Below are 12,169 nucleotides of genomic sequence, written 5' to 3' on the forward strand. Positions count from 1 at the left end.
TGATGTTAAAAACGCGATCTACAATGGGTGCCTTCAGGCTTGAAGCTGGTGCTGCACAGTTTTGTTAGAAGCTTCATTTTTAGCTGTCTGTAAAACAGGCAGTATTGCTCAAAGATCTCAGAAGCTGGTCTAAACCACACCTGGTTTAGGAGCATCCTACAGTGATTTTTGCTAGTGTTGCAAGGGTTATAAACTCAAAATCGATGTTTGCTCCTGTGTGTGATGCTTTAAAAACTAAGCTTAGCGTGGCCTCAGGATCCATTAGAGTTCATTACAAAGAATCTGAAGCTGAATTATTCAGGTCCTTTCAGCTTTGGCTCCTGATGGCTCCCCCAGACATAAACCTTGTTAAAATAAACCCCTGCAAAGGAGAGATGTACGCAGCCTTTCTGATACGAACTATACTCATCACATACTTACAGAGCTTGCGTGTAGACTTGATTTTCTGTGTATGCCGAATGAGTCAAGGCAGCTGGAGATCAGCATTAGGCAGCACCACACCGTCAGCTTGCAGAAACCCAGATGGGATTATTTTTTTAAGTTTCTAGTCAGTTTTACCTTTTTCTTTTGAGAGATAAAGACAAAAAAAAACAAGTTCAAAAGCTTGGAGTTGTGGTGGAGCTTATTGAGCAATTCATTTAAATTGCAGGATGTACATGGATAAGCATAAAAGCTCTTTGGTGAGGAACAGCGTGGGCTGCATATACCTACAGGCAGGCACATCTCTATAAGTAAATCACCATAAAGTCAGACTCAAACCTGTGGAGAATTTTTACACCAGACTATCTACTCCCTCTTACTGGTTTGTGCCTTTTTGTTTTGATTCCAGGCAAGAGAACTTCAGACTCTTCACAACCTCCGTAAACTGTTTGTGCAAGATCTCACTACCCGCGTTAAAAAAGTAAGACTATACCTTTTTAAACCCAAGTCTTATCTTTTTCGCAATATTGAGATTTGCTGGAAGCTTTTAGTGCATGTTGCTACAAAACGGGATGTTTTTCCTTTTCAGTAACAGTTGAGTAAGAAGATTAAAACTGTTCTGATGTTTATCAATTTTAATTCGGTGCCAGTTTGTTAAGGACAAGTCCTGGTGGTTAAGCAAAATGAACCAATCCAGTTCAGTTCAGTTACAAAATTCTCAAAGATGGTATTAATGGGTACCAGAAATTATTCAATATAACTTGCAGTAACTTATGTGAGACTGAAGGCTGTGGCCCTTTCTTTCTATGGGCTTGTGACTACTCAGCCTTTTCCTGGAAAAAATATAGTTTGGCAGAAATTAATGTATTTTTAACTGTTGAAGAAGGTTGAAAACCCATATTACGTAAAAATGCCTCCCAGGAATGGAAAAAAGAAGGAAAAAGGGTTTTCTCCAAGAAAATCTATGATTTTCCTGTTCAAGATCCTCCCATAACTGTTCAGTAGGAATAGTTTATCTTTTGCGTAGCTGTGAATGTGGCTCTTAAATATCAAATGAACAGGTAAGATAAATTCTCTTTATTTGGGGCTCTGGAAGACTTTTCTGCCTTTGGGAAGCTTAAATTGACAGGAGACTTGAGCTTCCTGTTGAGTTTGAGCCCGGCGTTGCTGAGCGCTGCCGCTCTCTGTGCAGAGTGTTGAACTTGACAGCGACGACGGAGGTGGAAGCGCCGCGCAGAAGCAGAAGATTTCCTTTCTTGAGAACAACCTGGAACAGCTTACAAAGGTTCACAAACAGGTAGGGGCTCCACTGCCTTCCTTCTCTTTCCTTAAAAAAAAACCCCTAAAATTACTGTTTCAAAGGATAATTGTTGAAGGTAACATGTACTGTCTGAGGAAATGGGACCTAGAGTTCTCAACTAAAATTCTTGGCATTAGGAGCGGGTGTAAGAGCTGCTCTTTCCACTACCCGTACGTCTTATGAACGTGTTATTAATAAATAAACAAGACGTTTTTGACTGGAAACTTGGAAGAAACGAGACCAAAATTGTCATTTGTTTGTTTCTTTAAAGTAATTGAGGCCCAGCATTCATCTTAGGAGCAGAAGTGCAGAGAGTCTGACTGCTTCATTACAATATAAAGAAGAAATACAGACCTAGATGCTGAAAGAAACTTAATAAACTCCTTCTTGGGTTTAAACCTTCCTTTATTCTATCACAGGTTTTCTTGAGAATGTATATCTAGCTACATATATTTTTTTTTCTTTCCACCCCAAGGCTTTTTGTTCCACTCGAATACTCCAAACGCCTCTAACTTTGTCATTGTGATAGACCTTAAGGCTCCTTTTGGACCAGAGATGAAATGTATCTGGTTTTATTGTTCTTAAAGCCAGTATTAATTTCCACCCCCCTCCCCTGGAACAAGGCCAAGCTTTTTTAATGCTTCCTTAAGAAGGCTTTGGGTGACTGATACCGAGATCACTTGCTCAGGAACTAGTTGGTACAATATGCCTTTTGGAAATGGGCTTTTGGGTGAGCTGGGGCTGGTCAGGCTTTAGGAATTGAGCTGGGCTTAGAGACATGAAGAACTGGGGCTGCAATGAGGTCCTGGCTCATGGTTCCATCTTGTACACGCTGAGCTGAATGATGTTCCATGAAGTGCTCAGGTCCTGCAAACCTGAATCGCCGTCTGCAGCACAGCAGGTTGGAGGGGTGCAGGTCACTCCCTGTGTCCTTCGTTGTGAGCTGGGTGAAGATGTCCCTGCTCAGGGCAGGGGCTGCACTAGACTAGCTTCAAAGGTCCCTTCCAGCCCAAACTATTCTATGATTCTATGATCCTACATGTGGTAGGCAAGTGTTTTGTGTATATGTCAAAGAACGAGCCTTAGTCTCTGCTTACTAGAAGTGTGTATATATCACTGGTGCCTGTATATATCTAAGCAGCACCTCGTTAGATAAAACTGGAACATTTCTGCCAAAAAGTCTGCTTCCACCCTCTTGTCAGGTGTCCCACTGTTCAGGTGTGGAACACAAACTAGTAAAGATGCTTTGGATTTCATTTTTGAGTAGTGACAACATTCTCCAGTGCAGTTTTTCTGAACCCATTATCAGTGGGACACAGAGCTCGCTGAGGTTTGCTTTATTTATTGCTGTGGACGTGCCAGAAAAGCAAGCGGTGCCGGACCGTGACAAGTGACCGCTACAGTTCGGCATTGTGAAATTCCCAGGGAACAGATGGCTTAAAGACACAGTTTCTAAATGTGGAAATTGGGACGTTAGGCCTGTTTTTCCTTTTACTACATATTTTGCCTTTTTTACACTCAGTTCACGCATCTGCTGGGTTTTCAGATACAGATTTTTATAGCTCTCATTAGCTTGTTTTACTCAAAACCAACTAGGAGTCCATGTCTCATAAGAAACTTAGGGGGAAATATGACATTGGACTTGACCTGAATGTGATATCATCCTGCTCTTTTGTCATATCACAACTATTTTGTTCAGCACTCGCATACTGTGACAGTATTTTTTTAGCTTTGTTTGTGTGTTTTTTCTGGCACTGAGCCTGGACTAGCAGGTGTAGAACATTTTGATCGTCAAACAATGTGTGAATGTTAGTACATGCTGTTGCTTTACTGGGTTATTAATGCGGTAGTTAAACCACTTTCTTCCCTTCCCTCCAGAAAAGGGAGAAGCACTCCTTTGGAACAGTTTTCTGTTGACTTCTGGTAGTGGTATAATCTGTTCAGTAGGAACTGTACTGGATCTTCTAACTGTTTGTATCAGGTTTTTTAATTTATCAGAAAATCAATCCTCTCTCTTGGCTCTTGTTGCATGTAAAGTTAGATGCTATTCTGATAATTGCTCGACCTTGCTCAGGTTCCTATTGAATTGAGGAAATGCATGAATTCCAAGTTGCATGTAGTCATCACATTGATAACTACAGGCCTTAGAATAATTCTTAACGATGTTTGAGGCATTGAAGCTTCCACTTTTCCCATAAGGTTGAGTAGGAAACAAGTTGGTAAACATGCCGTAACCACTGGAGGTGATTAATTTTTGTTGATACGAGTGTTGTCTGTAAAATATATTTAAGCATCGCTGTTTTGAAATAATGCGGTGATCAAGTATTTGCAAAATGCTGAACATGTCTGCATTCTGAAGAAATGTGGAGTTTCTGCCGCAGTTGCTCTTAAAGTCTAGAAAAGCAGGTATGGTAGCAGAGAGCCGTGCAGGTGATGGCTTTGTCCTGGAGCCCTCACCCTTCAGGATCCGCTCTGTGAAATTTTGTTGAATGAAATAAACCTTCTCACTGGATATTTTGGAAATTGCTTTTCTTGCAGTTGGTACGTGATAATGCAGATCTTCGTTGTGAGCTTCCTAAGCTGGAAAAACGACTTCGAGCTACGGCAGAGAGAGTTAAGGCCCTGGAGAGCGCACTGAAGGAGGCCAAGGAGAACGCCATGCGGGACCGCAAACGCTACCAGCAGGAGGTGGATCGCATTAAGGAGGCCGTGAGAGCCAAAAACATGGCCCGGAGAGCGCACTCCGCTCAAATCGGTAAGGACATGGAGCTGAGGGGTTAGTGCTTGCTCACATACTTCATGGTTGGGCTCTTTGCTCATGTTTAAATAGAGCTTTGAAAGCAGCAGTTCAGGGGAAACCACAGGCTCTGCTTCTCTGCTGCACAGGAATCTTCAGAGGCTTCACTTTTTCATAGAATCTGCCCCACCTGAAGTTTAAAGTGCATATTTAACTCAGTAAATAAATGGCATAATGGGTCTTGTGTGCCCTTCTAGTGACCTGAAAACTTGTCTCTTCAAATTAGTCCCTCACTTTCTTCCTCCTCCCCCACACACTCTCCTGCTTTCATTCTTTCCTTGCCTTTCTGGACCTTGTCCCTTCCCCTTTATTTTCCTCATTACTCCTCCTTGTTATTTAATTGGGCTGTGTAAAGTCAAAACTCTTCCTATATGATCCAGACGCCCGATCCATCTGTGTGGTGCAGTCCGAATGTGTGTGTGAAATCAGATGGTGTTTAGGATGGGGCATAAAAGTACAAAACCTTGTGTGGAAGGTAAACGTCTTGTTTGGTTTGCTACTTTTGCTCTGCAGCCAAGCCCATCCGCCCTGGCCACTACCCCGCGTCCTCTCCAACGGCCGTCCACGCCATCCGAGGGGGAGGCATGGCCAACTCCGGCTACTACCACAGCACCAAATAGACGAGAAGTAAGAACGAAGTAACTTACTCATCTCTGCTTTCGCTGATCACCCAGTTTCCTTGTTTTTCAGTCCTGCTTTTAGATCCACGGTATTGTCTTTTTCTAGTTTTAGTGGGAGTCGTTTGCTGATAATTTAACTGTGAAAATGAGTAATTTAAGTGAGGGGTGCCTTGTTAGAATGCTTTGCAAGCTGCTGATGAGAGTTTTGGTTTTAATGACTTATCACTTAAAGCCTTTTTAATAAGCTAAAATGCTCTGGTAAATCAGTACTGAAATTCACAAATAGAGGTGTGAAACCCATGTAGTAAAAATAGTTTCCGAGGTTGCTTCTGCCGATATAATTTTCTGCTTTCTATAACAGAAATATGTTTCCACATTGTGATATTCCAGCCTGGGACAGGGCAGAGCAGCTGTAAGTGGCAGCAGCACAGAGTTATCCCAGTTGGAGTGTCACTATGTGGCAAACTTTATTTGTGTTCCTTTTGCTTTGCACTCATATTCAGCTCTCTTCAGATAAAAATGTAAAGATTTTACTTTAATCGTAAAGACTTGAGAATTTCTCCTAAGCAAAAACCTCAGCCTGGAAAGATGAGCAGCATATTCCCATGAGACTGCTTCATATACCCTCCCATTTATTTCTTGAAATACTCATTATTTCTGGGACATTTTACATCTGCTGTTATTCTAGATGATAACTTTATGTTACAGGCATACTGAGAGCTGGATGGGAGCGACTGGCTGTGAAGAGCAGCCAGTGCACTGCTAACTTATCCCTCAAAGTTTGGCTTTTTCCCATCTTGAGAATTCATTCTGTCTTATGACTCTCTTGTGAGAGCATGCGGTTTCCTTTAGGCATTCGGCATTCTTGGCTTTTTTTTTCTTTTTATTTTCTCTTTTTTTTTGAGAGCGTTTCATGTCACGCATGCATGCAAGCCATCCATCACCTCGCACTCAAGCTGTTATTGTGGTGTGGGGATTGTTTCTGTTCATTGTGTTTTCCATAAGCCCTGTAGCTGCGAGCAACATATTTTCGCTGTGGATGAATTAGGACAAGTCTTTGCTGCGTGGTTCTGTGTGTTAGTTCATTCTAAACTGAAATTGGCTTTTCCATCTCCCAGGCAAGAGAGCCTCTGTCTGTCAACCTCATAGCATTCCCACCTCTGTGAAAGAGCAAAGGGAAAAGTGTGATATGGAGGCACGTGAAATATTTTCAAACATGTATCGTAACAGCTGCTTTTGTGGGAAAAAAGCTGCTACCTGCCTAATCTGGGTGGGCCTTTCATATACCATCTGCTATGAAATTGTCAGACTCAAACAGGCCACACATTAGTTATAGCACATGTCAAATGAACAACTGTTGATTAATGAAAGTTATTAAGAAAATAAATACATTTAAAGCTGGATGGGTGTGTAACGAGATAGGGCTGTGGAAGTCAAAAAGCAATCAGAAGGCTCAGAATACCTCTCAAATGTTTTAGATGCTGAGTTTTTGATTTGAAGGTGGTGGAGGATGAGCAGATTCAGGTCGTGCTTGAAACACGTTGCAGAGGAGCTGGTGGACAGTGTGGGTGGAGAGAAGGATGGAAGAGAAGGCTACGGGAAGAGCGGCTGGAAAGCTGCCCGGTGGAAAAGGCCCTGGGGGTGCTGGTGACAGCGGCTGAACGTGACCCAGCGTGTGCCCAGGTGGCCAAGAGGCCACCAGCACCCTGGCTGGTACCAGCACTGGTGTGGCCAGCAGGCCCAGGGCAGTGACCGTCCCTGTGCTGGGACCTGGGGAGGCCAAACCCCGAATCCTGGGGGCAGGGCTGACGTGAAGCTGTGCTAAGGGTGGCAGTAATGCTCCAGCGAGGCCCACCAAAATCACTAAACAACGTGCACTGGGACCTGTATTTGTGAAATACGTTGTGCAAACACGCTCCTGTCTCTATGTCCCTTATCGTAAAGTGTCTGGTGTGTTCCCAGCACCTCCCCATCCTTGAGCAACATCAGTAACTGTATTTTATCTGCCCACATCATAGTTTATCTAGTCAATAAGATGCATTAATTAATAACCATCCTGGTTTTCTTTAAGGTGTTAGTAAGGACGACAATTAGGAGCTAACTACAATTCCCACCATTAATTTAGGGTAAATATAAAAATACTGATGCATCGATATTTAGCTATTTATTTATTTGTATTACTTGTACTTGAATGCGGACAAGTTTTATTTCAAATAACTAAACAAGAAAATGTGTTACCGAGGAAAACATCTCTCGCTGTAAGGCTGATTTTTTATTAGCTAATTGAAAAAAGTGCCAGGCGCATTCAGTTACTTATGTGGCGCTTTCCATATGGCTCATGAGAAATGTGGGAGAAAATCTTCAAACCTGAGAGTCTGTCAAAGTCTGAATTTCAAATGTTTTATGATCAACTTTGAATCACCCTTGTACTTGGTAACATGTCTTGAACTTTGCTTCTGGATGGAATTATTATTAAGTTAGTGATGAAGATTCCTGAATAATGTGCATACATGTTATATCAAATTATACAGAATATTTTAGTAAGGTATTATCAGAATATTATATCATTTTTCATGTATTTCTGTAAACACATTTTTTTATATGTATGTGCGTATACATATGAGGAAAGCACCTCTCTGTCAGGAGATATATAGAACAAGAGGATTGGTTTGGATCTGCATTTTCTCATCCTTTTTGTTACACGTTTGCAAACTCAATTGAAATTACTTTCCCTATTTGTTCTACCAGGTATGCATGCATCTGCTCTTTAGCATATTCACGTGCTGACCAGTGGAGAGAAACTCCTATCAAAAGGACAGAGAGGCAGAAGGGAAAAAAAAGACGTTTAGATAGTGGTTACAGGTGTATTTAGGGGAGACGAGACATAATGCTGTGGTGCCGGGAGCAAAGAGTCAAGAGAATTGTCTCATTATGACTGTACCAGTGTGCGGGCTGGAAACTTCCAAGATAGATGTGGCAAAATTCCTCTCCAAGACTTAGTAGCTGAGACTCTGGTTTCGTGAATGGTTAAAACGGTGCTTTACGTGACTCGTTTCCTCACTGTCACGGTGGCTCTTTGGACGCTGCACATCGCATTTCTGCGGAGCGCGGGTACCAGTCGATTTGCCGCTTTGCATATCTGCTTTCTAATCTCAAATATCCGCTAATTATCTTCACCTTTCTTGCTCTCTTTCGACAGGTCAACTCCACTTAGCATGTTAAGGACTGTCATTAAGTCACTAGGTTCTTTTTTTCCCCTCTTCAACCCGATCCGCACCCCGTTCATCCTGCGCTTCCCGCCGCCATCCGCGACGCACCGGTCCCAGGTCTCCTGAGCTTTGTAGGATCTCCACGTGTACAGAAGATACTTGTACAATATATTTAACATAACCACCTAAGTAATGATAGGAAGTCTGCCACTCAGAATCTCTCACTGACTGCGTTCGACCCCTTGGCGCTGGTTAGGTTGGGGCTTCTACACTCAGATTGATGCTTTTTCGAAGTCCTCTGTTGCATCGGGAAATCCCGACTTGTGGCATCAAAGAATGAATTATTCAATGACCAAGTGCCATCAAAGGCAGGTGATTGTGCTCTGTCATGACTGATTTACTGTATAATATACATATTATTTTATATTTTTAGGGGATGAAAATGTGCTGCTATATGGTTTAATTTTACTGCTTACATTTTCAGAAATAAATTTCCCCAAAGAACCATTTGTAATATCCTGATAAAATCTTTGGACTGTATAAAATAACCTTTATTGCAGTACCTGGTAAAGATCAAACGGGATGCAGAGAAATCTGTTAGTATAGATCTAGGTTTTGAAGTTTGGTAGTTACATGAAATTCTTTGTGTGACCTATCTTAAAATTAAGATCTGATCTGCTTGTAGTTTTCCCCACGGCGGTGGGTTTTCCCAGAGTGTGATGGCTGGCCCTGTGTTAGTGAGCGTTGTTCTCTATGAAATGTCGAAGGCTTTCAGAATGCTGCCGGAATCTCGGCTTGGCAAAAAGCTTGGCTTTGGCAAGCCCCGATCTGGTCACGCCAGAATTCAGATCCCGGAGTGAACGGTCCCCTCCCAGATCAGAGCCTGCCGTAACGAAGCAAACAAAAACAATCCCCCAAATCCCAGACCCTACCTTCAAAAATGATGTAGAGAGAGTCTAAAAGGAGGTGAGAGCTGTGTACTCCGGTGCAGATTAAATTTGGGAAGACGTTTGTTAGGAGGCAAAGAGCGTATTGCAATTATAAATTACGATATGCAGGTCGTCCTACGGACGGTGTCACGGAGCTGAGGATGCGGCCGCTGCCTTTCTTGGATCTTCTGTGCCAGACAGAAATTTTCCATCTTCTCAGCAAGGGGGCACTGGAACCGTTCGGAGGGTTTGGCTGGGGCAGAGCTGCTGCTCCTCCTCCTCCCTACTCACACCTGCTGTGCACTCACGGATCCTCCATCTCCGGCGTGCACGGTACTCAACCCTTACGTCTTGACGGAGCGCGGATTCTAGGAAGGTGCCAGTCAAGCATAGCCCTCGAGTCTTGTGTTGCAGATGTTTCCTCTTATTTAATTCGAGGTTTTTAGTATTATTATTTTCTGAATGTGTTCGTTAGTAGACATAGAAGTATTTAGTTAATGTAGAACGTTTTGAAAGATTGTGAATTGACTTTAGATTTTTTTTTTTTCTACTGAAATTATTGAGGTTGCTGCAAAGTAAGTTGGACTTAATTTAACTTTTTTTTTTTTTAATGTTGCACTATTTTGGGGAGCATTTTGCTAAAAATATTTAATGAAGTTGCAAATTTGCATGTATTTAATTTATTTTGTATTTTCCAAAGTTTTATATTTTCTTTCTTTATGTGCACGTGCACTGCCAGAAAAATGAACTGTGAACTTGCCGTATGCAATCTTGAATAAAATGACTAATTTAGAACTACTCTGTGCTATCTTAACAGCTGCCCAGAGCTGAAATTTCTACTATGAAATAATGATCCTCTTGTTTGGGTTCTATAACAGTCATCTTGGAAAAGATACCAAACTTAATTGCTGTCAGAGATTTTGTATTGTAGTAAAACTTTTGTTTGACTCTTGTGAAGTACATCGTAGGTGCTGAATTACCTTAAAAAAAGGTATGAAGTTCCTGACGCCATCGGCATCAATTCTGCATGGCAGTTTGGACAGCTTTCTTCAGCTTGATTAATACGTTAACTTGGACATCTCTTAATTGTGCTAGTGCTGATCGGCCAGTCAGTCCACGTAGCTAAAATAACCTGAGTTTCTCCAAGTTCACTTTTCCATCAAGGCTAGAGAAGGACTTTCCATAACTGAAATGCTGAAAAGGTGCCTTAGGCTCAAATTCTCAAAAAGAAGTACAAAAGGATTGGAAATTATTGTCCATTGAACTTACTGTGCTTATATATAGTTTCTTGTTTTGTAAGCCTATTTTAATTAGGCAGCTTAAGTTTGTATTGCATATTGTATATTCAACTTTTGTACCATTTTGAAGTCTTAACACATTTTCTATATGGAAATGAAAGCCACACATCTGTTCTGCAGAGATCAAAACCTGTCTCTTGCTCTTTCCACTACTTGACCCTGTCTCACTTTCTTTGCCCTTGGAATGTTGTGTTAGATTTATTCTAGGCTCATTTTAAAGTTGCGGTTTGTATAGCGCAAATTAAATTTCACATCCAAAATGTCATGCACGGGACAAATCTGGTGGAAATACTGTTCACAAATGGAAAACATACTTCAGATGGAACTAAAGTGCATACTGTTCTTTTTGCTAGCAATTAAAAATATTTCCTGCTCACTGGAGCTTCTCTTAACGATATGTTCAAATATCTTGTGTTCGTCCTTGAGTTTGCATTTCATCAACTTGTTTTCTCGAAAGCAAGGAAAGTTTTAAACCTGGAAAATCTTGGCTGATGCATTTTTAAGTTTGTATTTAATTCAACAAGGGTGAGAGTGGATTATCCTGAATATATTGAAAACAAGAAAAATAAGTCACAAAAAAACTTTACTGCAATAATTTATTCCTACAGAACCTTGTGAGTAACTTTTAAATTTTATTTTATAAAGCCTAATGGACTAAGATACACATTTGCCTGAAATTTTCATAACTAAGGCTTGGAAATATAGGAAGTACAGAATGTGAAGCTGAACATAGTTTCATTTGAATAAGCCAAATGGTCAGGTCCAAAAGGAAAAGGTCTAACCCCATTTCCTTTATCAGAGGAGAAGGACTTTGTGTAAACACGAATGAAGTACATCCCAACTGGCAATGGAAAGAACCCAAAAAGAAGTCGGCGGGATAATCTTAACCTACCCTTGCTTTGATTCTTTGGTCTTCACTGTGCCTGTACGAGCTGCGAAGTGCACTGGAGAACATCGCCGAGCAGGACGGACACCGCTCCACCCGCTCCTCTCTCGCTCGCACCATCTCGTTCATCCAAACACTTTTTCGTTGTGGGAGAACCACGGGGGTTGAGGCATTCTGTAGAATTATACATGTCTAGTTTGTAAAGTGTGTAACGTGTACTGCGGATGTGTATTCTCTGGGCTCTATGTATCTTTACAGTAGTGTTCAATTTAGGAAAAAAAAATAAATTGTGGACACGTTTTGCTGGTAACAAGGGGAAATTTTTTGCCATTGCATCAAACGATGCTGAAATGTATTAAACTCTCGATAACAGACCTGAACCCTCCTTCCCCCATCCCCTGGAGATAAATCTTTTATCTTCGTTCTGAAATTCTCCCAGAGATGGATGGATACACTGGCAGACTGCATGATGTATCATTCGAAAACCGTTACAGTGGAAAATAAAACTGAGCTAAACTTTGCGGTGTGCGTGTTGTGTGGCTCCAGTGTGCTGGAGTCGGGATTTCAGCCATTCCCCTGAATGTATAGAAGGTAATTAGAAGGCTGGGATGACTCGCTGAGAAAAGAGCGTAAGATTATTGTTATTTTTTTATAAATAATTGCATCTTCTCGACTACCTTGCCCTGGAAATCTTCCTTCTTCCTATTCTT

The 12,169-nt window shown here is 41.5% G+C and overlaps 1 protein-coding gene across 2 annotated transcripts in view; it reads left to right on the forward strand.

Annotated features, from left to right (window-relative positions):
- KIF5C (kinesin family member 5C) overlaps nucleotides 1-11,965 on the forward strand; it is a 74,772-nt gene extending 62,807 nt beyond the window's left edge. The window contains exons 22-27 of one of the 2 annotated variants that reach the window (XR_014184513.1): nucleotides 830-901; nucleotides 1,613-1,717; nucleotides 4,259-4,475; nucleotides 5,031-5,144; nucleotides 8,337-8,718; nucleotides 9,405-11,965. Coding sequence is in view for 1 of the 2 variants with exons in the window: in XM_082057342.1 (XP_081913468.1) it covers nucleotides 830-901; nucleotides 1,613-1,717; nucleotides 4,259-4,475; nucleotides 5,031-5,137 (501 nt within the window). In the remaining variant the exon portion in view is untranslated. Of the gene's footprint in view, nucleotides 1-829; nucleotides 902-1,612; nucleotides 1,718-4,258; nucleotides 4,476-5,030; nucleotides 5,145-8,336 lie in introns of both variants that reach the window. The other variant, XM_082057342.1, reaches the window with a different exon arrangement.
- Nucleotides 11,966-12,169: the final 204 nt, after the last annotated feature.

This window comes from Streptopelia decaocto (assembly GCF_964273445.1).
Source record: "Streptopelia decaocto genome assembly, chromosome: 6".
Taxonomy (NCBI): Eukaryota; Metazoa; Chordata; class Aves; order Columbiformes; family Columbidae; genus Streptopelia; species Streptopelia decaocto.